General features: G+C 42.5%; 1 protein-coding gene across 2 annotated transcripts in view; it reads left to right on the top strand.

Annotated features, from left to right (window-relative positions):
• Nucleotides 1-3,248: 3,248 nt before the first annotated feature.
• Dnah9 (dynein axonemal heavy chain 9) overlaps nt 3,249-27,209 on the top strand; it is a 330,995-nt gene continuing 307,034 nt past the window's right edge. For both annotated transcript variants that reach the window (XM_046420725.1, XM_058571595.1), the window contains exons 1-6: nt 3,249-3,704; nt 12,701-12,897; nt 15,471-15,629; nt 16,700-16,830; nt 22,469-22,680; nt 24,484-24,717. In XM_046420725.1, coding sequence (XP_046276681.1) covers nt 3,288-3,704; nt 12,701-12,897; nt 15,471-15,629; nt 16,700-16,830; nt 22,469-22,680; nt 24,484-24,717 — 1,350 coding nt within the window. In that variant the 5' untranslated portion in view covers nt 3,249-3,287. The remainder of the gene's footprint in view (nt 3,705-12,700; nt 12,898-15,470; nt 15,630-16,699; nt 16,831-22,468; nt 22,681-24,483; nt 24,718-27,209) is intronic.

Below are 27,209 nucleotides of genomic sequence, written 5' to 3'. Positions count from 1 at the left end.
TTAACAATATAAGTATTAGTGTTCTTATGCATGTCTCCTAGATGGAGTCACAGGTAATCCAAACTCTCCTTCTACACATATATACATCTCCCCATTCATGTCTGATGTCCTTGTTTAGTGACATTGAGGATAACTGCAAGGAGACTATCTTAATAATGAATGGATGTTCTTTGAATTAGTATTTCATCATTATTTTGAAATATTTGATATGGAAAGTTTGGCTTCAATTCAATGTCCATTAGCAGCATCACAAGAAATTTCAACATAACATTTGTCAAAGAAGAAAAGAACAGTCGGTTAGATTCTGTGTATAATGATGTCAACTGCTAATTTTTGAACAATTGTAAAAAGGGCTTTAAATTTTGCATTACTTCCTGTGTGAGCAAACTTCTTGCCATTGTTGACCATTCAGAATCTCAGAATTTAAAGAGACTATTATTAAACGTCTTGAGCAGGCAGTTATTTCAAGCAAAAATTCTGATTTTACAAAATGGTATGCTCGTGGAAACAAGTTCAAATTCCTAATTTTTAAAAATGTAAATTATTTAATCTGAACATCTTATGCAAATTCAATACTGTCTTTAATGTCTTTTGTAGTAGCCAGCCTCTGAGATGTCACCCTGATTCTTGCCCTCTGCCATTCACATCATTGTGTAGTTCCCTCTCTCACTGCAAAGGGCAAACTTCCGTAACTCAAAGGGTTATGGCAGAAATGACAGTGTGTGACTTCCATAAGCTAAGCCATAAGAGACACTGTGGCTTCTTTTTCTTCTCAATCACTTGGTCTGGGGGAACCAGATGTAATGTTAGGAGGACACTCTTGTCCTCTTGCATGCTGAGAAATTGAAGCATCCTGCCAAACAACTGCACTGACTGGCTAGCCATGAGAGTGAGTCATCTTGCAAGTGACTTCTCCAAGCCCACTCAAATCTTCAAATGATGTAGCCCCTGGTGACATCTTGCCTGCAACATCATAACAGACCCTAAGCCATAACCACTCACCTAAACTGCTCCAAAATTCCTGATCCATCATAAATCCTGCGAGGTGATAAATGTATATTGGTATTTAAGCTGCTAAATTTTAGTATCATTTGTCTCACAGCAATAGATAATTGATATATTTTTTTGCTTTATGATTCTTATCATAATTATACAATGTAAGGAAAATAACTATTTTCAATAAATCCTAAAGAAATGTCTCCCCTAAACAATCTTACAAAATGGAGAGGTATCCTATGGAGGAAAACAAAAATAAAAACTGGGATTGCAATGTTCAGGAGCCTTCAACCTTAGACAGACATCTTCAGGCGATCTTCATGGGCTCTTTTGTTTTAATTTTTTGTATGTTGGAGCAAGGGGACAAAGGAAATGAAGGGAAAAAAAAAAGCCACACGGGGGATGGCACAGATTTTATTTGAAGGATTTATTGAAAGTGAATGATCCCCACTTCATTCTGCATACCAAGCATCAGTGAGACTGACACATTTGGAGGCTCTAGGTATCAAAATGATAATGATGCTCCCTATGAGCAAGAAAAAAAAGAATCTATATAAAATTATATATGTAAGATGCCTCTGACATTTCCATTTTTTTTCCTGAAGCTTTTTTGAAGTGTCAACTATCAAATTCATTTTCAAAATAATGTTAGTGCCCCACTTTGTCCCTTTCTTCATAATTGGCCCGATTATTGTTTAATCAAGCAATGATAAAACAGTCTTTACAGACATAAAGATTCATTTTTGAAAGTGAAGATTTTTTATCACAGCAATGCCTGTGTCCCAGTTATTATGAAATCAATCATTTCACCTTCTAGGCAGTGGTGTTTTCCTGAGGGGCTCTTGTTAGCCAAGCTGCCTTTGATAAGTGCTATTCTGTTAATATTCCTTTGAAGCCTATTATAAACATCTACTTTACCAGAAACTCTGCAGTCCCTGGGAAGTTACGAAAACCAGAGTGGAGGGGCAGAAGGAGCTCCTTGCAAATTTGCAGGCCTCGTGCTGACTCACTTGTCCATTTCTTTGGTACCCATATATCCTAATCTTCCATGCATATAAAGGGCCAAGCTCTTTATCCTGCTCATGGAGAAGAAATCAGCAGATGACAATTGCTAATTCTAAGGTTAGGAAAGACTCTTCACGCTATTTCTTTTTGGAGATAAGTTTTGCATATAGGACAGGATGAGGAGGCTCTGAACATCTTTCAGATTTATAAGAGCTTCACTACATATAAGAAGAACTGATTGGGGTACTTGCCTATGGAAATAAAGGGGATCTCAGATTATGACTACTCTTTTGACAGACGAAGCACATGTCTAAGACAGGGTAAAGAAAGGCACTGAAGAGTAAACTTAAAAAAAACTTGATATTATGGAGCTGGAGTTGTGGCTCAGTGGTAGAACACTTGCCTAGCACATGTGAGGCACTGGGTTTGATCCTCAGCACCACATAAAAATAAATAAATAAAAATAAAGATATTTTTAAAAACCTGATATTAAAAGTTTGAAGCTGAGCTTCCCAATATGATAATGATTAGCCACATTTGCCTATTTGTTCTTCAAATAAACTTAAAATTTCAATTCATCAGTGGCACCAATGTACTTCATGTCCCTTAAGGCACACCTGTGGCTAGAACAAATATGGAGTGCCTCCATCATTGCAGAAAGTAGTATTGGGCTAGTATTGTCCTAATGTATTTAGTTATCATCGTGAGAAATAAATTTTAAAAATTCACTGAATTTCCTTACACCGACATTATGATTTGGCACTGTGTTTAAGTTTTCTAGATTACATATTTAGGATACAGATAAGAGAATCATACTGTTTGCAGCGTCTGGAGACCTTTGAAGAACTGAATCTGACCTTGGCCAAAAGGATCCTTAATATGTCCTATCCTTCTATCTACATATGGGACACCGATAAAAACCTATAAAAAGCTCAATTTAAGGTTTTTAGGTTTTATAGGTTTCTTACATATAAGACGATGGGATATGAATTAACAGTATTTGTATGTTTGGCCTCTTATCCATGCACCCGACCAATAAACCATGGCCTTCCACAGTCACCCTTTAGCACTTCCAAGCCACCAAACCCGCAATTCAGTAGGAGCCTAGGCTCGTTTCCTAGCAACAGCGACGCGTCCCCGCCCATTCCCGCGGCTCCCCGCCTACCTTATTAGCCTGGAAGGGGCGGGGCTAGGAGCCCTGTGCCCAATAGGAGGGGAGCAGAGGAGGGAAGTCCCGGCCGCGTCCCCGTCGCTAGGGAAACCGATGCAGCTGGAGGCCGCGCGCGATGCCTAGCGCTGAGGAGCGGGCCGCGCTCGCAGCGGAGAACGCGGACCCGGAACCCTGCGCCGACCCGAGACTGCGTCTCCTAGGGGCCTGCGTGGCTCAGAGCCTGCGGCCGGTGGCGGGAGCCTGGGAGCGCTGCTCAGGGACGGCTGAAGTGGAGCAGCTGCTCCAGGCCTTCCTGGGGCGCGATGCTGCGGAGGAGCCACGGCCGCTGCTGGTGGTGCGGCCTGGGCCCGGGGGCCTGGTGGTGCGACCCGGGTTGGACGCGGGACCCGAGTCTGGCCCTGCCCGTGCAAAGGGGCTTTTTTTCCTGCGCACCAGACCCGAGCCTCCAGGGCCCCACAGCCTCCGCGGCGCTGTGCTCTGCGGGGACCTGCCCGCGGCGCCTCTGGAGCACCTGGCTGCGCTGTTCTCCGAGGTGAGGGTGGGTTGGTGGCCCCGCTCTGGCTGAAACTGGGGTGGGGGAGGGGGAGGAGCCGAGAGGGGCGGAGGCGGGGCCATAGGGGGAGGGGCGAAGCTGCAGGGGAGGGCTAAGGGGCGGGGTCATAGGTAGAGGCGCAAGGCAAGGGCTGGAGCCCTGACCAGGAGCCCAATTCTGGAATGAGGAAGGAAAATGGGGGCTGAGGCAGAGTGGGAGAGGAAGGGCTGGAGCTGGATGGAAACTAAAATCAGGAGAAGACATGGTAGGCGTGGATGGGATGGGTGAGCTGTAAGATGGGAGCCAGAGGAAGTCTTGAGTGGAGGCCAAGCCAGAGCTGAACGCGAAGGAGCTGACTTGAATTCAGGTCCCAGTTCAAGCCAAAGTGGAGAAGAGGCCCGAGTGTGAAGAGTGCCCAAGTCCTGACCGGTTTTTAAGTCAATTTTTTAAATCTCTTCTGTAAATCAGGAAGGGCTGAGGACAGGAAGTGGTAAATAAGGGTGCATTTCTAATGCACCCGAGGAATGAAAAGCAAAGTTTTTACTTTTGCATAGGAGTTTAGATGGAGGTGTTGGTTTCAATTTTCACCTCATTCATTCATCACATAAGCATTTGCCAAAAGCCATCCCTGTGCCCACAGAAGTTTGAGCATCCTTTTGGAGATGCCCAGAAGGCATTTTGGAGGGATCTGTCTGGAATTCAGGGAGAAAGGTTGAGATGTGGATTTTCTTGGTAGCACTATACTGGAGCCCTGGAGAATGCAGGAGGTTTCATGGGAGTGCTCAGGAACGATTCTTGGGCCACTTAGACCTTCTGGAATGGGAGCCAATTTCCTTGCCAGTTGGGCACGTGAGCTTCTGGAGACTAACGCTCTGGGTCCTGCCAATTGTGAAACAAGTGTGTACAGAGAACCAGTTAGATGTTATGGGAATACCAAATAATAGAAGACAAGTTCCCATCCGTGAAATGCTTAAAAAGCCAAAACATGTAATTAATCATATATTCCAAATATTTAAAACTGTTTTGATTGGGGTGAGGGTAGAGCTTCCCTAAAAGTTGTCCCAGAGCTGGAGCCAAGCCCTGGATGTGACATCAGGTGTTAGTTAGCTCCTTAGTTGACTTATCATGAGACTGTGAGGAAAGAGAATTCCAGGAAACTGGCAGGATGGGTAGAAGAGCTCTCAGAGGATTCAAGGAAGCCGGTCTTATCAGTAGTGTGAAAGCATTTTTACATCACAATGGTCTTATCACTGTACATTTTCCAAACACTATCTCCACATAAGTCCAAGCTTGGGTCAAGTCCCCTAATGAATGATGTTAGAAAGTGTCCTCAGGTTCAGAAAAGAGAGGTATGCATGGTCTGAGAAGCACTCTTGGCCTTAAGTGTTGAACTGGCTTCTGAACAAGGAGAAGGATCAGGGTAAGTAAGGATCAAGATAACTTTCAAGGAATGAGGACAGCTTGAACAAAGATTCAGAGACAGGACAAACTAGTGCATATGGGGGACAATGTGCCCATCTCAGAGCTGTATTGTGGCTAAGGAAATACAGTCCAGCAAGCAAAAGTAATTTTAAAATAACTCAAATCCTCACATATTCAAGATATTTTCTTGGTGCATTGAAAAGGATTGGAGACAAATTGAATATTCTTCATTTGGAAGCTGGGTGAATGAATTATAGTCCATTTATATAGTGAAATATGTTGGAGCTGTTAAAAAGAATGATTTGATATAGAACACCCCCTTAAGGTAATGCTTTTAATTTTGGTGTAAAACCCACATAACAGAATTCATTCTCCTAACAATTTCCAAGTATACAGTACAATATGGTCAGGCATATAGAGCAGATCCCCGGAATCTCCCATCTAGCATGACTGAAACCCTTCATGTACCAAACAATTCCAGCATCCCCTTTCTCCAGCTCCTGGCAAACACCATTGTACTGCCTGTCTCTATGAATTTGGCTACTCTAGGCATCTAAGTGGAATTGTGAAGTATTTGTCCTTTTGTAATTGTTTTCTTTCACTCAGGCTAATGCCTTCAAGGTTCATCTCTGTTATCACATATGGCAGGAATTTCTTTTTTTTTTCAAGCTGAATAATATTCTGTTGTTTGTATATCCCACATTTTATTCATTTATTCATTCCTCTGGGATACCTTGTTCACTTTCATCTTGACTATTCTGAGTAATGCTGCAACATAAGATAACTGTTCGGAATTACATGTATAGTATGATAACAGGTTCGGAATTACATGTATAGTATGCCACCATTTATGTTAAAAAGAGGAGTGAAGATTCTAGAAAGGGTAGAAGGGAGAGAGAGAGAAAGAAAAGAAAGGAAGGGAGCAAAGGGGGAGGGAAAGAGGGAGGACCCTCTTTAATAAAGTGATCCATATTCTAGGGGATCTGAATGGTTGAAGTACAGGAGTAGGTAGAAGCTATATTTTTCACTTTAAAAGCTTTTGTATCTTAAAATTTGCACGATGTGAATGTATTATCTATTTAAAATTTAAAATAAAGTAATTTATTTTTAAAATCACTCAGGTCCTTTACTTGCATTTTTCAAAAGCTAAGATAGGCATCCTCAGTTCATTCAACCCTCTGTCCTCCCATCCACCTCTGTTACATAACCTGTAGCTGATCCAGTGTCATTGGAAAGTGTTGCTCACCCCTCCCATCCGCTGAGTCCCCTCCCCTTCTCCCTGCCTGGTGGCCCTCCAGTCCACTTGCTCTCCTCTGTCTCAGCCACTAAAGCCAAAGAACCCACCTGTCTGAGAGAAGTCTCCCTGCCGTGTGTGTGTGTGTGTGTGTGTGTGTGTGTGTGTGTTGGTGGCGGAGGGAGGCATTGACAAGAACAACAAGCTATAATTTCAGCATTATTTTCATCCCATTACACAGGTATGAAATAAAAAGGAAAATGCATCTCAGAACCATTTGAAGGAGCAATTAACAGAATTTAGTAACTAGTTTCCCTAATTCCTTTCTCCCTCCTACCAACCACTTGATGCCCGGCTGCCAGGTTATATTTTCTAGTTTTCTGAGACATGGCTGCCTCTTTGAATTTCTGTGTTTTGGAGAATGAGTGAGGAATTTGAAGTCTGACGGGCCAGTGTTCAAACCCCAGTTCTGTCCCAGTCAGCTCTAGGATGTGAGTGGATTAACCCAGCCATCAGACCCACACTGTCTCATAGAGTTGTCTTGGTCTTAATATACTAGGACACCCGAAACAGTGTGCATCGCATGTAGGTGTTCTGTAAAGGATGAGAATCACTGCCCCTCTATGTCCCATTCACAATCCTCCTCAGATCCTTGTTACCTTGCTGTGGCCCAGATAGGCTCTCCCCAGAGGATTCAGCTGAATTTCCCCCCAGGGTCCTTCTTCCTGTGAGCCTGGAGGTAGAATGGCTTCTTTATTCAGGTTGATAAACCTCCAGTTTGGATTTCTTAACATCAGGGTCACCCATTTTGACCTCATATCCTGGGTTAATGACACTGTCGTCATTTCTCCATGACTTTGACTCCTGGATCATGTGACTCTCCCCGACACTGCTGCTCCAAACATGTGATTATTTCTATAGACATATAAAGGATCCTCCCAATAACTTGGCCTCTGTGGCTTCCTAGTTCCTTTCTTCTCCTGTGATCCTGCGCTTTCTAGCTTAAGTGCCCCTCCCCTGGCCATTCCCAGGCCCTGTATTACCAATAATCACCACTGTTAGGATCCAATTCCATGGGCCTCCTTCTCTGGCCACTATCCCTGCCTTTCCCCTTTTCATGCTCTGGCTACAAACAACCCCTGACCTTGCCAGGACCTCCAGGGCATGGGCTTGTACATTTTCCAAACACTATCTCCAAATAAGTCCAAGCTTGGGTCAGGTCCCCTATCCCACTATCCCACACCGTGTTCTTTCCCCTGGCTAGCTTGAGAGTCATACTCCATCCTTTCCACTATTCCCCTGCATCGCTTCCTGACTTCTTCCTCACTATGAAATCCAGCCCTCTGCACACTCCACACCTGCACCATGAAAGCTGAGTGGGGCTAGGGAAAACCAACTGGCTCCTCTTGACATTCTTGACCTTGAACCCCTAGTGGATCTTTTCTGCTTCCCAGAGGAAGACATCCTATTTGTTTTTTCTATTCCAGCTATTTCCTTACTCTTACGAATCACTATTTCATAGCTTTCTTTTTTCTACCTTCCAACAGTCTAAAGCTCCTCTTTTAACCTCCCTCTATGATGCTCTTGACTCTTTAACAGACAAGGAAAATGCCTATGCTTGTACCCTCTGCTTCCCTTTTGCTTGCTACAGGTGAACTTTGATGCCAACCCTAAGATTAAAACTGCCATTTTTTGCCCTGAATCCTACTCTCATAATCCCCCCTCCCTTCCATTCTTATTTTCCCCCTCTCTACCAGTTACTCTTCATCAAACAAAGATCCCATTTCCCTCATCGTCTGCCACTCTATGTCTATCATCCTCTTTACAGCCAGACTTCTGGAATGTGTCTCTCTTCTTGCTGTGTCCCCATCTTTTCCTGTTTTATCACATACTCATCAGACTTTTACTCCTGTACTTCCCAGAGGAGGAATAAAAGACCTTGACAATGTTTCCAGTGATCTCCACTTGGCCAAATCGCATGGCCATTCATGAGTCCTCACCCTGCTTGACTGGTGAGCAGCATTTATCACCGCTCACAATTGATCTCTTCTCCCAAAAGCACTTTCTTCATTTGCCTTCCAGGATACCAATCTTCAGATTTGTGACTATCACCATGACTATGCCTTCTCAGTTTCCTCTGATGCCGGCCCCTCTTTGATTCCCCCTCCTCCTCTTCTTCTTCTCTTCCATTTCCTCCTCCTCCTCCGCCTCCTCCTCCTCCTCCCTCTTCTTATTTGCAAGTACTATTTTTTTTATTTTTTCATTTTTATTGGTGCTTTATAAGTATATACAATGGTGGAATTAGTTGTTATATATTTGTACATGCACACAACACAACAATATAATTTGCTCTATTTCATTCCCCAGTATATCCCCTTTCCCCTCTCCTCTTCCCTCCCACAGTCCCCCATCTCTCTACTGGTCTCCCTTCCATTTTCAAGATAACTTACCAACTAGCTCCATTTTTTTTCCTCTAGCTTCCACAGATGAGATAAAACATATGACAACTTTTTGAGTTTGACATAAGTATGTCAAAATGCTCTCAAGTTCCACCCATTTTCCTGCAAATTACATAATATATCATTCTTTCTATGGCTGAATAACACCATATATATATATATATATATATATATATATATATATATATATATATAGTGATAGATATATATATATAATGTGTTATATAGATGTTGACCCGATGCCCAGTCTGGTTCCCATAATAATTTGGCTACTGTGAATTGTGCTGCTATAAAAAATAGATATGCTTGTGTCACTATAGTAGGATGACTTTAATTCTTTAGAATAAATACCAAGGAGTGGTATAGCCAGATCAAGTGGTGGATCCCATCCTAGTCTTTAGAGGGACGTCTGTACTGATTTCCATAGTGGTTGTACTAACAGTTTACAAATTCATTCTTCCCAACTTCTTAACATTGAGGACTTTGGGGCTCATTCCTTATACAATCTCTGTCTCTCTGTCTCTGTCTCTCTTGATATTCTTTATTTATATATGTATTTATATATATTATATATGTTTATATATCTATATGTATATATAAATATATATATATATGTATATATATGTATATGTGCATATACACCCCTTTAGTTGCTACGCACACATGTGTACACACATATGCATATGTGAGTGTATTCTTTTCCCTAGGGAGTCTTGATTTCAAATTTTTATAAGCCATCTGTATGTGACAGCACCCAGGTTTGTTATCACCAGCCTTTTCTTCCCCTCTGAGCCCCCACCAGCATTTCCTATTGCCTATTAAACATCATCTCCTTGAAGTCTAGTGAATACCCCAAATTTCAACATGTCCCAGTGCACCCCCCCCCCGATCCTCTCTCGAGAACTTGACCCTGACGCTTCCTCCCATCCGTTCTTGGCAATCCCATTCTGCCCTTTGCTCAAGCCCCAAATCTTGGACCCATGCTGGCTGCTCTTTATCTATCACATCCCCCAAACCAGTTCATAAGACGTCACATTGGCTCTACCTTCAACATGGGCATAGAATCAGATCATTTCTGACCACCTTGGCTACTACCCCAGGCCAAGCCACCATCTACTGTATTATAGTCCTAACTTCACCGACCTCCTTTGTCACTTTTGCTTCCTAGGGTCCAATCTCGTCACAGTAGTAGAGTGATACTACTAAAAGGTGTCAGATCATGTCACCCCTTTGTTCAAATCCTGTCAGTGATGTTCATTTCTCTGAGAGTTAAAAAAAATTAAGTAAAAATTCTACAGGCAAGGCTGTACGTGGTTTGTTGCCCTTTATTACTCCTATTCTTGCTTACCTGTTCCAGTTTCACTGGCTTCCACACTTTTCCTTGATTCAATCAGGAATATTCCCACCTCAAGGCCTTTGCACTGCCTATACCTTCTACCTGCCATGTACTTCCCCCAAAGATCTGCAGAGCACTCTCCCTTAGCCCTACCTTTATTGAATGTTATCTTCTCACTGAGGTCTGCACTGACTTCAGTAATTATAATGACATCTCCTCCACTTCAGACTTTTCATCTGCCTCCCAGGTTTTATTTTTAGTCACAGAACACATTGCTTATGGACTTTTATTGGAACATAAACTTCATGAGGTCAGGAACATTCATCTATTTTGTTCAGTGATGCATCCTTCTAGCACCAGAACAGCACTAGCACATAGTAAATGCTCAGTAAGTGAATGAATGAGTAGATTTCCATTTCATAGACAGTTCACATTTATTATTTTCCTATCACTCTAAGCTCTCCAAAATCCAACCCAAGATAGGCGTGGTGACGCCCACCTATAATCCCTGCGGCTAGGGAGGCTGAGGCAGGAAGACCACGAGCTCAGAGTCAGTAAAAGCAAGGTGCTAAACAACTCAGTGAGACCCCATCTCTAAATAAAAAGCACAAAATAGGGCTGGGGATGTGGCTCAGTGGTCGAGTGCCCCTGAGTTCAATCCCTAGTACCCTTCCCCACCAAAAATCCAACCCAAGTCTGAATTCATAAAGTTGTATGTGATGCTCCCTAAATGCCAGACCCTAAGAAGAAGTGTGGATATATAAGATTCATATGAAATATATAGTCCCTGCCTTTGAGATCCTAGAAAAAAATTCAGTTCATCTTCTTTCCTTCTTAGACTGTCTGTCCTGGGCCCAAATGGTCTTTTCTCAGCATCAGTGTCATAGATCTTAGTGTACAACTTTATATTTTTGCTTTCTGATGTCGCAGTGCACCTGTCATGAGTCCTCATCTCAATGAATGTTTCTAGAAAGACCAAGCAGGAACCACCATCATCTAGAATGTAAGATACTGGCTCTATCTGTTCTGTTTGTCAGCTCCCAGGACTTACTGGTTGCATGCAGAACCTAACCAGGCATCTGCATCCTACTTCCTTTTCATCCTTACTCTTGCCCATCATGTTTCCTGTCTTTCTAGCCTTCCCTTTCCACTCCCTGGGAGATTTTTACAGGCTAGAGCTTCCTCATGCGTTGAATGGACAACTCTTTAAGTTGCTAGAGATAGAAACTCAATTTAAGTTCAGAAACTTCAGAAGCAGCTTGATTCTGGAATTCGAAACCATCCTCAGGATGTGGTTTCTCTCCATCTATAAATTCCCTTTGCTTTTTATTGACTTTATCCCAAAAGACTCCCCAGGGGTAACAAGATGACCACCCAAAGCTCCAGACTAGGAGAAAAGAGAAGGTGTCTCTTCCTTGAAAAGTTGAAATAAGACTTTGGCCTGCTCTCCCTGCCTCAGAGTGGGTTCCATATCCACCGCTAGATTTAGGGACTGGTATTTAAAGAAGAGGAACTGTGTTGGGTGGCCAAAATTAGCTAATGTTTGCCCTAAGATGGATTCAAGATGCTCAACTTTGCTTACTTTTTAAAAGTCCCCCTGGTACCCCATTGTAAATAGATAGCCGTTTTTACCTACATTGGTCCTTTAATTTAATTTAATCAATTTTATTTATTTATTTATTTTGCTTCTGATCTTTAGAATTATTTCATTCAGCTTCTATTCACCATGTTGACAAGGAAGGGATTCCTGCCTCAGGATAATAGTGATGGCCAAACCCAAAACACCCCAGCTGGGTGCAGTGGTACATACCTGTAATCCCAGCTACTCAGGATGCAGAGGCAGGAGGATCACAAGTTCTAGGCTAGCCTGGGCAACTTAGCAAGACCCGGCATCAAAAAAAAAAAAAAAAATCTTTTTTTTTTTTTTTTTAATGGTTGGATTGTAGCTCAGTGGTAGAACACCCCTGTTCTAATTCCCAGAACAAAAACAACAACAAAAAAAAAAAAACCCACAATAGCATAATGACATGGGCAGCAGTTTATTAGTCACATATACTCACAGTCTAGAGGAGGGGGAGAACACTGTACCAGGCAGAGCTGTGGAGCTGCATGGGGGGTTCACTTGGGAACAGAGTGAACAACCAGGGGCTGTGGGAGGAACACTTAGTAGCATCCAGGAGGGGTGGTGTCCCCTGGTTCCCATGGGAGGATGTGATGGGCTGCTTTGAATAGTTCCCCCGGCTGGCAGGGACCTGAAGCCTGCAACTCAGGGATGTGCCTGGTTCTCTTCATCCAGGTTGTTTAGCTCCGGGGTCTTACCTGCGGGAGTAGGATGGGGGAGAAAACTTGTGGGTAGGCAAATTCAAGGTCCTCCTGATTTTACTAGATGTCAAAGCCCCACAAAATTCTGGACTTTAGAATTAGGCCTTTTGGCACAGTGACCTGCCAAAGGTTGAATATAGCTTTGTGGACCTTGTTCAGAATAGTCTTTTAAAGTCTCTGAAATGGAAGGCCTGCCTTTCTTCTCTGGGTCCCTCTGTTACAGGTTGTCATTCCTGTCCTGGCCAATGAGAAGAACCACCTGGATTGGCCCCACATGGTGTGTCAAGATGTCCGGCAGCACGCCCACACCCTCCAGTGGGACCTCCTGGTTATCCTTGAGCAAGTCAAGGGGAAAACTTTGCTGCCTCTTCCGGTGGGCTCCGAAAAACTGAAGTTTGTAGATTCAGGAAGTGAGACCAAGTAAGTCCCTCGGCCAGGCCACATGGGCCTCTGAGACCAGGGGGAAGCTGGTTTCTCTGAAGGTTTTCTTTGAATGACTTTTCGGTTCCTAACTCTGCACATCTCCTTCTGCACTTAAGTGCACCCTGCTCTCTTTGGCAACAACCTCAGATTCCCTGTTTGTGCTGATTACTTCCTTTGCCTCCATCCCTCTGCCTGAGATCTTTTAAAGCTATGGCAACATTGCCTTCTTTCCATTTAGAATCATTTTGGGGTTCAGAGTAGCCACACTGATTTCAGTACTTCCCTTATCAGGAAAGCAGTTCCTCGTGGGTGCAGACCCAGATCCAGTCTGGGAGGCCGTCCCCTGCTCCCTGTTTGCTCAGCCCTTGATATCACAGAACCAACGTTGGCAGCTCTTGTTATGGTCCCAGCCTCTCGTCCCCACAGCAGCTGCAGGCATTTTTCAGGTTCTGGGGAATTCATTTTATGTTTATTTTATTTTTCTCTTTCAAATAGGAGCAAATCTGGCTAAGCTGGGGAGTCCATGCCTCCTGTCCCTGAGGGGGGGGGGCATTCAAACCTTAGCCTCTTCTCCTTTGAAAAGTCATGTCCACCATCAGCTTCCATCTATCATTCCAGCTTAGACTTGCCTTCATTTCTGTCCCCTGGTTATTATTTTTTTTCTTTCCAGACAGGCTCTCTATATAAATAATATATTATGTTATATTTTATCCATAATTTCTATGTGTTTGTGACAACAGGTGGCCTTTCTGCTGGTACCTGGTCTGCCATATTGCCAGGAGTTTCTTGATACATTACTATATACATTGTGTATTCAGGAGCCAGGAGACATCTGAGGGATAAGTAACAAGTGTAACAGCAATTCACTTCCTCACAAGGGTTTTCTTTTTTTTTTTTCTTTTTCTATTGGAAGTAATTTGCTACATATATAATTTGAAGTAATTTCCCCGTTAACTAGAAAACTTATTGTGGCTTAATAAAAATATCTAATTTTGAAAATAAGTAAAATTTAAACTACCTTTTTCCTGGTCCCTTTATACTCTAACTTAATAACATTCAGCATATATATATGTAATTCTTGCTGAGTTTGACTCCTTTGTTCAAATTGGATAATTTCCCAAAAGGCCAGATCATTTTGGGGGAAGTGAGTAACTTCTCCCTTTAATGGCTTTCATAACCACTGGGCTCATTTCTCAACAAATATGAATTTAATTAAATTAAGTGAAGGTGGGTATCTTTTTTTACCTGAAAATATGAATGATAAACTCCCTTTGTTATAGTGTCCTTGGTGTTTGATATGTACAATTTTCAATTAGGACTTTACAAAAAGATAGCCAGAATGTAATTTTTAAAACAATTTTACTATGAATTGAAATGCATTTTGCTGTCATATATAACAAGTTAGAGCAAATAAATTAATTAAAAAAAACAATTTTACTTCCTTCCAAACACAATGAAGTTATTTAAAACAAATTAAACAAAAAAGATGTATGGGTGGGAAAGTTGAAAATCCCATTTTTGGGGGGAAATGGAGATAAAGTCAGGTCATGATGGTGGTATTCATAGAGTTGATGGTTTGCCTGGCAAAGGAGGGGTCACCTGTTTTCTCTTGCTGCAGACATTAGAATTCAGAGCAGACTGAGGAAGTAGGAGGGAGGTACATTTTGTGCAGTGTAGAGACAACGGTTCTCCCTGGGGAAAAAAAATGGGATGCTTAGTTAAGTTAGGAGTTTGCTGTTACTAATGAGATTCAAACAAGAGCTGGGTGGTCATCTAAATGTTTCCTGTCCAGAGTATTCCTCCATTGACAGGTAGTCTTAATGGCATTCAGAATTCTTAAGCTAATCTTCAGAATAGTTAGTGAGCCCCTGAATATCTATATAAGTAATGTTGGATGTATATGCAAATAAGCATGATTTCTTGAGAAGGAATCTGTACATTTCATTGACTACTCAAGAGGATCTGTTACAAAAAAAAAAAAAAAAGATTTAACAATGTGCAGGTTAGGTGGAGTTTCCCACCTGTTTTTAAAAGATTTGAGGTTCTCTTCTGGAGGACACCCAGTATAATGATTTGAATATGGCATGAGTTTTTTTCTCCCACAGGATCATGTGTTAGAAGCCTGGTCCTCAGTATGGTGCTGTTGGAGTTGTTGGTACCTTTAAGGGACAGAGCTTAATGCAAGATAGTTAGGTCATCAGGGTCATCGCATTGCCCTCAGAGGGGACTAACATAGATCCTGTGGAAGCCCAGTTAGTTCCTTCCAGATGAATTGTGATAAAAAAAATCAAGACTGGCCCCTGCTGTCAGGCTTTGGGCTTCCTGTCTTTCTTTGTGATCCCTCTTCACACACACCCCTACCCTAATACCATCAGGCAAGAGGCCCTCACCAGATGCCAAATTTGGGATGCTTATACTTTCAGCCTCTGAAATCATGAGCTAACTCAACCTCTTTTCTTTATAAGTTATCCAGTCTCAAGAATTTCGATATAACTATGAAAAACAGACTAATACACCCAGGCTTAAGTTATTTCCCCACATTCCAGGAAAACTTCTCTTGTATTTCACAGCTTGGATGCCCTAGATAAGTCAGTCATCTATGCCATTGAGTCTGCAGTGATCAAGTGGAGCCACCAAGTCCAGGTGGTACTCAAGAGAGAGTCTTCTCAACCACTCTTACAAGGGGAGAATCCCACCCCAAAGGTGGAGTTGGAATTCTGGAAGAGAAGGTAAAGAGTGAGGCACAGGCCTGAATTTTGGAAGCAGGGAAGATATTTTAAAGAAGACAAAGTGAAAGCTGGCCTGGTGGGGGGCGGTCACCATTGAGTCTGGTCCTTTCCTCTAAATGCTTCTCCTCCTCGATGGGGCAGACAGCTCAACCTCATAGGTCAGAGTAGTTTTTCTGTGTATTGGAAGAGGGACTCTTTCCACAAGATTCAATAGTCATCCTTCCTATCTTGAGTCCAACTTCTGGCATGCCATTAAAGACTCTTTCTACTACATGTAAAATTAATCAGCTTTTGTATTATTATTTTGTTCATTTCTACTCTCTTCTCCTTGGGAAGTTGAGGCTGGGTGCGCTTACCTTTTGTAAAGATATGAAAGAGGGAAAGGGTTTTGAAAGTTGGTTGCAAAATAGCCTGTCCTAGGTCTCCGATCATTAATAGCAGGGCTAGAAAGTCTGTCATCCATTATGTGTCACCTGCCCTGGGTGAACAGAAATACCTCATTATGGCTCATGGGAGCCTCTTATTTTCTCTCTTGCTCCTCATTTTCTTGCTCTTATTTATCATTGTGCTGATAAATCCTTTACTCAAAAGGAGACAGACAGATGTTGGAGGCAGATGTTGCTGCCCTCACATTGGAGAGTGTCCATATCCCATGACCAGGCTTGCCTGTAGGGCTCCAGCCCTGTTGAACCACCATGCTGAGATGGTCCAACTTCTTGCCCAGTTTCCGGCCATTTGCTGACCCCCAGCAAGGCCCTTCTCTAGCAGCCTTGCTCCGACAACACTTCTCTCATCCTGCCCCAGCCTTACTGCTAGAGCTAATGACCTCCAGCTGCCGGGCTTTGAACCACCAGATGGTCACAGCAGTGTTTCCTGGAGCTGCCCCCCTTTTGAACCTGTGTTCCCAAATCAGGCTTTTGCCCTCATTGTTCTGGAACAGATGTCCAAGCTCCGTGGGCTGGAGCACCCTGAGGCTGGGGTCCTCTCTGCCTGTGTGCAGATGGGTCACCACAGTGTGACTTGCATTCCATGATGCTCACCAGGATTCACCCTTCTCTATGGTATTGCAGGTATGAGGATCTGGAATATATTCATAATCAGCTGCGAACGATTCAGGTGAGGAGCATGGCTGGGCTCCTGGATAAGCTTCATAGCAGCTATTTACCAGCTTTCAAAGCCATGTTCAGAGACGTCGTCGCAGGTGAGGACCAGAAAATGCTCTCACAAATATACTGACTCAAATTTCCTATTTAGCAATGCATGCACTGGTCTCTAATGTCAGCATCTTCAAGTCCTTAACCTGGCACATATAACATGGTAGCAAGGATACCAAATCTGGAAGCAGAGGAGCAGCTAAATAGAATTGCACTCTTTTTGCAGTTCAATAACTTTGTGACCCTGGGAAGAATCAGCCAACATCTCTGAGCTTCACTATGTAGCATGGTTATAGGACACACTCTTCCTACCTATTGTACCTCTCTGAGCCCTTGTGAGATAATCCAGGTGGAAGGGCTTTGTCGACCCCACCACATTACACAGATACGTTTTGTGTTGTTATCTCTCATCTCTGGAAGTCAGGCTCCTCCACCCTTGACTCCTTGAGAAATCTCTGTTGTTTTTCTAGCTCTGTTCTGCATTTTCTGTTCCTATGGTTATATGGGACAGCAATTTCCTGTCCCTTTGAACACCAGACAAGATCAGCCCTTGTCAGTATTGCAAAGCTGGTAAAGTCTATGATTAGAAGCAGGTAATTTTTTTTTCATTGGTGTACTTTGATCCCCCTCACTCTTTTCCTATCAAACCTCCTCCTTGCTCTGTAGTACTATAGGTCAAAATTTGCATTTAAAGTTATTTGCAGTTTCATACAAAATTTCAGCTTAACCTAAGCAGTGATTTTTTTCAAATATTTTTTCTCTCCCAGAACTTTCTCTAAATTAAATTTCCAAGGTTATGGGATATAGTGATAGAGTGCTTTCCTATCACACACAAGGCCTTGGGTTTGTTCTCCATTGAAAAAAATAAATAATGATAATAATAATAATAATAATAATAATAATATTATTATTATTAATTATCTCTCCCATGTAAGTCCAGAATAGAACACTAACAAGGTCTTTTTGCTTTGTTAAAGAGGGCAGTGTCCTGTGTCCAGAGCCCATTATCTAATCTCTCAATCCATCTTCTCCTAGTGGCATGGGGTATGGAAACCACTTAGCTAAAAGGTCTAAAAGTTAGTGAGGGTGTTTCTGACATGAGCTATATGATAAAAAAGACCTTGAATAAGAAGTTGGTTTTTGAGGTCATCCTGGGCCCTTTATGTGCTCTGCTAATATGTAAAGCTAGCTTGGAACAAGATGTCTCTTGAGGTCTCAGTTTACTGCTTCACTGAGACTTGCTGTGTCTCAGAGGAATCCATTCTTGTTCCCAGGCTATGTTTCATTTCAGATATTCAGGCATGCCTCAAAGCAGTATGCCCACCACTGTTGATATGAGAGATGGTGAGAGGTGTGTGGACAGGTAGTTGGTAAAATGTCTCAAATGGTCACTCTGTTTTTGGCAAAGTATGCTGATTTTCCATTCTGGGTGGTGATTTAAAGTTTCCATTTTATATGGAAACTTTCCCACCTGCCAAGCAGCACTCAGTGAATTCAAATTGGTGACTTGAAATCAGACATGATTGGGAATATCTGCACCACAGGAACTAGCAAATGTTACACACAAAGACATATGTGTGGGTTCTGCACCCATGAATTCAACCAACCAGGAATTAAAAATAATTTTTAAACTTATGTCTGCACTGGACACATGCAGGTCTTTTATCTTGTCATTATTCTCCAAATAACACAGTGTTAACAACTATTTTCATAGAATTTACATTGACATAGTTTATAAAACGATGGATGGAGGTTATATGCAAACATTATGATGTTTAATATAAAGAACTTGAGCATCCTAAGATTTTGGTATCTACAGGGGTCCCTGAACCCAATCCCCCATGGATAAGGAGGATATAACTATGATTTTATTTAGGCTAAAATGGAAGAAAATTCAGTGGAAAAATATGAAGAGAGCTGTATTTAACAGGTTGACACAGCTACAACACAAATAAATGGGCAAAAGCCTAAGATTTGGGACTCTGAAATGAAATAACATGTAATAAAAGTATGTTGTAAATTGGTTCTTTAGTACCCCAAATATACCTGTGTGGATTTAATAAACTATTTATTCACATAGATTAATAGGTGCAAAAGACTCATTTCCCGAGGCCAACTTTAGAAAATTCTTTTCAGAAGAATATATACTGACAATGTAATTAGAAAAAAAAATGCCATTATAATAGTACAAAATAAACACTACTATAATGGTAGGAATCCTTTAGAAGTGTAATTCAATTCTAATGAGGGAAGAAGAGAAAATTTGATTAGAGGTGTTAAGCAGAGACTGGGTCAGAAATTTTGGCAGGGTCTACAAGAATAAAAAGATTTTAAAGGCTGTTGATTGATTTTATCATTTCCAATTTAATTTCAGAGCATCTGGCTTCCTTTATGCTGAACAGATATACTATGTGCATTATTCTTACTAGTCACAATCAGTGTAGTTCATTGGTTCAGGGATGGACTAGAGGGAGAGGAAAAGAAGTATTTCTGGATTATAAGCATGAATTGGAAAGCAGTGAGAAATAAAGAAGGGGGCTAAATGGGTGGAAGAAATGGGTGGAAATAGGATTGTCAGGATTGGAATTGATTGAATGATGAAAAACCTTAGAAGAGAGGAAGTAACTGTTTTCTTGGGGAGGGAAAACAGGGCAATAAAGATTGATCAGGGAGTTGTCTCCCCGGTTCCTAGGAGAGCACGTTTGGCCCAGTATAACCCCCTGGCCAGTTGTCTTACAGTTGTGCTTCTGCAGCAGGCAACCAAAGACCAGATAGTTTATAAAGAACAGACATTTATTTCTCACTATTTTGGAGGCTGGGAAGACCAGAATCAAGGAACTGGAAGGTTCAGTTTTCTGGTAAGGGCTACCCTCTGCTTCCAAGATGATATCTTTTTGGTGCATCATCTGGGGATCGGGGAGAAGAGCGCTGTGTCATCACATGGTGGAAGGTAGAAGAGCAAACTAGTAGAACACTCTCTGAAGCCTCTTTGAGAAGAACCTGCATCCCATTCCCAAGGGAGGTGCCCTGGTGGCCTAAGCACCTCTCAGAGCCACATCTACTTAGTACCATCATAGTCAACATTAAGTTTCAACACCTGAGTTTGGGAGGGGACACATTTGAATACTAGCCGCAGTCATGAATGATGGAAGGTGTGTGTACGTGGGGAAGAAGTTCAAGTCCAGTGCTGCTCTGGAGGCAGCTTGGGCTGGCCCACAGTGGCTCCATTGCATCTGTTTTTAACTTTCCCACCCGCCAAGCAGCACTCAGTGAATTCAAATTGGTGATTTGAAATCAGACATGATGGTAATATTGGGAATATCTGCACCACAGGAACTAGCAAATGTTACACATAAAGACATTTGTCACTGAAGAGACCATTGTTAAAGATTTACCAGCAAACCACTGGACATCACTGTGCAATTGGCTATTTATATTTGCAGTCAGCCCTCAATATTCAAGGGTTCCACTCCTGTGGATTCAACTACTTGAGGATTGAAAATATTTTAAAAACTCAAAAACATAACAATATAACCATAAAAACAATACAAATTTTATAACAGTGGGGCTGGGAGTATAGCTCAGTGGTAAGAGTACATGCTTTCCACATTCAAGAAGGTCATGGATTTCATCCCCAATCCCACACACAAACACACACTCACACACACACACACACACACACACAATGCAGTAGAACAACTATTTCCAATAGCATTTACATTGTATTAGGCATCATCAGCCATCCGGAGATGATTTAAAGTATACAGTAGGATGTGTGTAAGTAATATGCAAATACCAGGCCATTTTTATATAGGGGACTTGCACAAAGGACTTGAGAGCATCCTTGGATTTTGGTATCCATGGGGGGACCTGGTACCAATCTCAACTGTATATATTTTTAAAAGGTGTAGCCTAGTTCTATCTGTTGCTATGTCTTTGTAAGACAAGGTGATTGCACCTGGCTTGGACTAGAGTGCTCTTTGTGTCTTCTCAGTGGAATGCCTATTTGTGTGAGTAATGGAGATTTTGGCTTCTTTAAAGGCCTTAAAACACAGAGTATCAGAGAGAGAATGAGCCAATAGTACGATGGTCGCAGCCTCTTCTTCCTTATATCACATAGAATATGTGTTCATTGGAATGGCTGTTGGATTCTCAAATCTCCTGCCCAGCTCAGTGGTTCTGATGCTCACCATCAGCCCCCAACTCTAACCAATTTACCAATTTTGCATGATATTTGACTTCCCATCCACATGCTGCATCCCATCAAACCATATGGGATGTAAGGTACAAACATGCATGTCAACATACTCCTATGTCCAGTGAGCCTCACAACCATCAAGTCAGGAGTTCAAGGTAACTAACTTGATGTAATCTTTTTGCTCAGCTAGACAGGACTGTTCAATCCACAGAATGAGCCTAGGCAAATCTTAATATATTCACTTAAAAAGCCAGCAAGGCTTTCTATAAGATGTGTATGTCTAGCGGCTCAGGAGGCTGAGACAGGAGAATCACAAGTTCAAAGCCAGCCTCAGCAAAAAGGGAGGCACTAAGCAAATAAAATACAAAATAGGTCTGGGGACATGGCTCAGCGGTCGAGTGCTCCTGAGTTCAATCCCCAGTACCAAATAAAATAAAATAAAATAAAAAAAGATGTGTATGTCTGCTAGATAGAACAATTCCTGGAATATTGTGATCTGTTTGCTAAATAGGAGTTTCTTTTAAGATGAATGCAAACACCACCTCCACATAATATAACCTGAAACCATCTGTTCTGTGATACTGCCTGATTACCCACCTGGGAAAGAACCACTTTGCAGATGCTAGTTTCCAGTTCAGTTTGCTCAGTGGGCTTTCATATTCCCTCTAAGTTGCTCTGCAGGTGTTAGTGCCCAGTGCTGCTGGGTTTCCTGCTGTCCTTTCTACGTTACCCCAAGATGACTGAATATATCCCTTCTCTTTACTTGACTGTATTCAAAGGATATGATAGGCATTAAAAATCATTACAACCTTGCCATCATGGGTCTGCACTAGTTCTCTATTCCCAGTGACTTCTTCATAAGAGCTCAGTGAGAATTTTTATTGAGAAATCTTCACCAGAGACACTACCATTTATCAGACACCTGGTAGGGTCCAGGCACTGTGCTAGTTGTTCACAAAGTCTTTTTGTTCTTCCCTTTGCTTTACAGGGACCCTTGAAATTAGATGCAGACAGACTATTTTTGAGGCTTAGAGAGGTGAAATGTGCTCAAGGTCATACAACGGCTAAGTGTCTCTGCCAGCAGCATTTGAAGGCAGACCTTTTTCATTCTGAAACTTGTTCCTTGTCATCTGTTTTGTATTATCTTAAAGATATCATCTGTGAAGTAATCAACCAATATTCATTAAGTGAAGTGTCTGCCCTAACACAGCACCAGACTGGGGTTGGGAAGGCCAGGGAGAAATCCAGACAGAGGAATGGTATCCAAGAGAACTCATCCAACAATTGCCCTAGCTGTTTGAGGCTCAGAAGATTCCCATATTCTGCATAAGAGCTAGAGAGTTTTCTGGAACCAGCCTTTCTCTCTGCCTTCTCTGTTTAGGAAGAAATTTGTGGCTTTGCAAATCCTTCATTTCCCAGGCACCAGGGCTTCACCTGGTAATTTGTGCCCTAAGCAGAGATTAGTGACCATCTCCCATTCCTTTCAGCTCTGAAAGAGGCACAGGACATTCACATGCACCTGTTACCCCTGCACCACCACCTGGAAGTCCTGGAGAGTGTGGAGTTTCCCCAAGTGAAGTCCAAGCTGCGGCCTCTGCTCCATGTGGTCTGCCTGATTTGGGCCACATGCAAGTGCTACCGCTCCCCAGGGAGGCTCACGGTGCTGCTCCAAGAGATTTGCAACCTCTTCATCCATCAGGTGGGCTACCTGGGCATTCCAACAACATTTCCCTTGGGAGCTGATTGGCATTAAAAAGAGGAAAAGGTGCTTTCTTGGGGCAGGGAAATACTTATGGTGCAAAGAGTTCTCACATTTTAATTATTGTACTTTCACAAGTCAATAATTCACAAAGTGTAATACGAGAACACTTGGGGCTGGGGGCAGCCTTCCTTTTCCCTTTCCCTAAGCCCTAGGGTGGAGAAAAGGGCAGGCTGGGTGAATTTCAACCTCCTTCACGGCCTGTGCAAAGTTTGGAGCAAAGTATAGCAATGAAGAATATAGCCTCCGAGCCAGGCATGGTGGGACACACTGATAATCCCAGTGACTCAGGAGGTTAAAGCAGGAGGAGTGCAAGTTCAAGACCAGCCTTAGGAGCTTAGTGAGACCCTGTCTCAAAATAAAAAAATAAAAGGGCAGGGGATGTAGCTCAGTGGTAAAGTGCCCCTGGTTTTGGTTTCAATCCCCAGTACCACCCCTTCAAACACACCCATGCAAAAATATAACCTCTGGAATCAGGTTATATTGCCAAACCCTGGCTTCACTACTTGTTAGCTATGTGCTGGGGCAACACCTTGCTCCCTGCCTCATTCTTCTCCACACAATGTTACAAAGACAAGGACCCATTTCAAAGGGGTACTTGCTAATTGTGAAGCTTTAATGCAATAAAGCATGTGCCCTGCACATGGTAAGAACTTGGTATATGTGAACTGTTAAGAAGCCGCCTCTTACTTTATATATTTTTGCTCCTTCTTTGTATGGAAACTTGTAGTATCAATCAATCAAGGCAGTGTAAACCTTGAGGAGTTGAGGAGTGTGTCTGTAAATAGAGCTAGATACCTCAAGGAGGTTCGGGTAAACTTCTCCCCTCATTGCCTTCTTTTGCCCCTATGGAACTGAAACCCTGAGAACCTCATAGTAACTAAAACCCATGGAGCACACTAAGGCTACAAAATGCTGTCACATTCTTGATCTTGATCAATTATCAGTTGAACCTTGAGGGGGAGACAGGAAGGGTGCTATTATTTATTACTTCTATTATTTATTTAAAGACATGGGCTAAGGCTCAGGAGATTAACTGCCCCACCCAAGGACACCCACACAAGGTCCCAAACCAGGTTGTTTGACTCTTAAATCTGCACTTTGCCATCACTCACTCCATGCTTATCAGTCAAGACTTTGTTGGTTGAAAGTCTAATAAACCCAACTAAAAGATGCATCAACCAGAAGAAAACTGATTCACTCCTATTCTCGAAAGTCTGAGGTAGGCTTGCTTCAGCCCCAACTTGCAATGTGGCCTTAGATGATGTCACCAGGGCCCAGCTTTCTCTGCCATTTCCTGAGGTGAGGAAGGTGACTGTCAACAGCTCCAGCTTCCCAACCTTCCAGGTTCAAATCTCTTGGAGACAGAGAAGTAGTTATGGCTGAAGAATTCTTGCACTCAAATGACATTGCTATTCATTGAAGAATACCTAGCAGCAAACACCTGCCTTAGCCCCAGCTGGTCCCCAAAAGTTCCACTGTGTCTCCTTGCCTGACAGGTCACTTGACCAATGACAGTGATTGTGTCAAATCACTGTGACTGAATGGTCACAAAGACTCTTTGGCTTAAACCCAGATCCAGTCCACTCGTGGAACTAAGGGTAGAGTCAGATGTTTCCTATATTGTACCTGTAAAATCCATTACTTGGACAATTATGCAGTTCTGAGTTGGTGTCAACTAGGTTATGGGATGTCCTGTGTCTGCAGTTCAGACTCAGTGACACTAATCTGCTTGCATTTTAGGCCTCTAATTACCTTAGTCCAGAAGAGCTCCTGAGAATTGAGGTGGAAGAAAGTCAGAGAAAACTGCAAGTGGTCTCAGACACCTTGAGCTTCTTCAAGCAGGAGTTTCAGGACAGAAGGGAGAATCTCCATACTTACTTCAAAGAGAATGAGGAAGTCAAGGAGTGGGATTTTCAGTCTTCTTTGGTGTTTGTGCGTTTGGATGGCTTCCTGGGCCGACTGTATGTGGTGGCAGTGAGTACATCCATTCACCTCAGCCCCCAGCCCCATAGAGGAGTAAGTCCAGGGACCTCAATGTATACTAAGGGAACACAACCTGATGGCCAGCCCTTCATTGGTTGGAAGAACCCATAAGGAGGGTTTGAGAAATAGCTGTCACTTGGATTGATCATTATGTAGTAGTGATTCTATCAGAAGTTTACAAAATTCTGATCACAGACCCACTTAGGAAGAAGACCCCAAGGAATCCATCAGCTAATCCAATTGGTTTTCAGATTGTCCATCATCTTTAAACTTTGCTTCAAATAAACTTGAACTGGTACATCAAGTGTGCGAAATGAAAGTGAGCAGATCTGGGTGTAATGGGCCAAGCCCACAAACCAGCTGCTTTGAGCTCTTCCCCCCACCCTGCACCCTCCAGTGGGGTCTAAAAATCCCCAAAGTAGTGAATCCCTATGCAAGTGAGAAACATACTTTGTATGCACATTTGTCTTTCCCCTGATTATGGAGGCTGAGGCAGGAGCATCATGAGTTCAAAGCCAGCCTCAGCAACATAGCAAAGCCCTGTCTCTAGATAAATACAAAAAAGGGCTGGGGCTGGGGTTCAGTGGTTAAATGCCCCTGGGTTCAATCCCTGGTACCCACCCTCCCTGTCCAAAAATGTGACTTTTAATTCATATACTAGGGTTTTCTTTAATTGTTTCAATCTTCAGAATTTAGTATGGTGAACATCTTACAACTTTAGATCTGCCAATTGGACTTTGGTAGGAGGATGATGGGAATAAAAAATGAAATACATACTTTTATCCTGGTTTGATAAATTCAAGGCCAAATTCAAGATAAGGGCAATAGCCAAGAGAAGGAATTAGAATTGTGTTCCCAACTATGATTAGCAGAGGTTTGGAGTAAAGAAGATGTGTTGGGAAGGAGTTGTGGATGAGCAAAATAAGACCATGGGATGATAAGGATAAGAGAATATTATAGAGTCTGATCATTTTATTTCTAAAAATACAGATCCAGCATAACCAATCTGCAGGCACTGAGCTGGGTACTGGGATACAAAGATGACTGACCCCTCCACTCTTTATTACCCTCATCTCTCGAATCAGTTCCTTTGCTATTGTTTAGCTAAGGTGATGGACACTGGACTCCAGCCTGCCCCTGGCCTCCACTGATCACAGAGAAGGAATAATTGCCTCTGTCCAGCCCTGAGAATGGCCCTGGGATAGTGAGAGAGCAAGGTTCAGAATGACTGCTTGTGCAGAGTCCTCAGGCCCTGTGCACACATGCTAATGATGTGACTTTGCATATAGACAGCTATTCTAACATTAGGGCACCTAATCTACTGGGTATATTCAGTAAACATAAGCAGAGATGCCACCAGCCTCATCATTACCCTCACAATAGCTCACTCTCAGGCTGCTTTTTTTTTTTTTTTGAATCAAGGGCACACATGCATAAAAAAGCAGTTGCCCCAGTTTAATTAAAGGAGGAATTGAATGCCACTATGCTCTCTGTCTCTCTGAAGTTTACTTTTTTGCTCCTGGGCACAGCGCCACCATTTCCTCTATTTTTCGTCTCCCACACATTGGCAGAGACTCATCCCCCTTGCCCTTTGCAGGCCTCCTCCTCCCTCCCCCCTCCCCTCTCAGTCCCTCAGCTCAGTGCAGCAGGACAGGGGACGATCGATTGTCTCCTGGCATATTTCATGTAGCCCTTTAGTTAACATTCTGTGTATCACTGTGATCGATGCCTGTTTGAAATGGGATTAATCTGCTTCTCTCCAGCAAGAATTAGCATGAATTTAGTCATCCTCGTCTTCTGTTCTAATACAATGTATGACCACAGAGATGAAGGTAACTGCAAGTAATAAATACATGGAGCCAAATGAAGAAATGACATCAATGTTGTTAGAGCCCTGCTCTATGCGTGCTCAAACCAAGAGGTTTTATTGTGAAAGGCTGGTTTTTCATCTCCATGATTCACCCACTTTTTTCCTCTGATTTGTGATGCTTTTAACTTTTTTTTTTTTTCCACAAGAGAATTTTTGATGTGCGGGTCCACTCTTCCCTTCTGGGTGCTCAGTAAATGAAGGTGGATGGGGCCAGAAGGTGCTGCTTGGAAGGAAGGGTGTTATATTGCTGAACAGTTTCCAACAGGTCTGTGGTATGTGGACTAATTGCATTCTCAGGATGCCAATCTCTTCCTCATTCCTGTCTTGATAACTAATCACCTAGACAGCTCACTCTCCTGGAGGTTAGGAAGAATAGGAAAATGAAGAAGTAGTATATTTCAAGAGCCTCTCTCCTTCCACAGTCTGTATCCTTGCAATCATCATAAGAATTAGTTCTCAATGCCCTTACTTTAACAAAGGAGCACAATTAAATCCGATATGTAAGTTAACTCTTCCGGTATCACATGGCTCAGAGTGATTTATCTACAGTATGTACCCCAGCTAGGGCATGTGGTCTTTTCACCAAAACTTTTATATCTTCCAGGGAGTTACA

Source organism: Marmota monax, unplaced genomic scaffold (genome assembly GCF_021218885.2).
Source record: "Marmota monax isolate L192 unplaced genomic scaffold, Marmota_monax_Labrador192_F-V1.1 WCK01_AAM20220418_F8-fsc00274, whole genome shotgun sequence".
Lineage (NCBI taxonomy): Eukaryota > Metazoa > Chordata > Mammalia > Rodentia > Sciuridae > Marmota > Marmota monax.
Note: the sequence above shows the minus strand (reverse complement) of the source record. Positions and strands in the feature narration are given on the sequence as shown.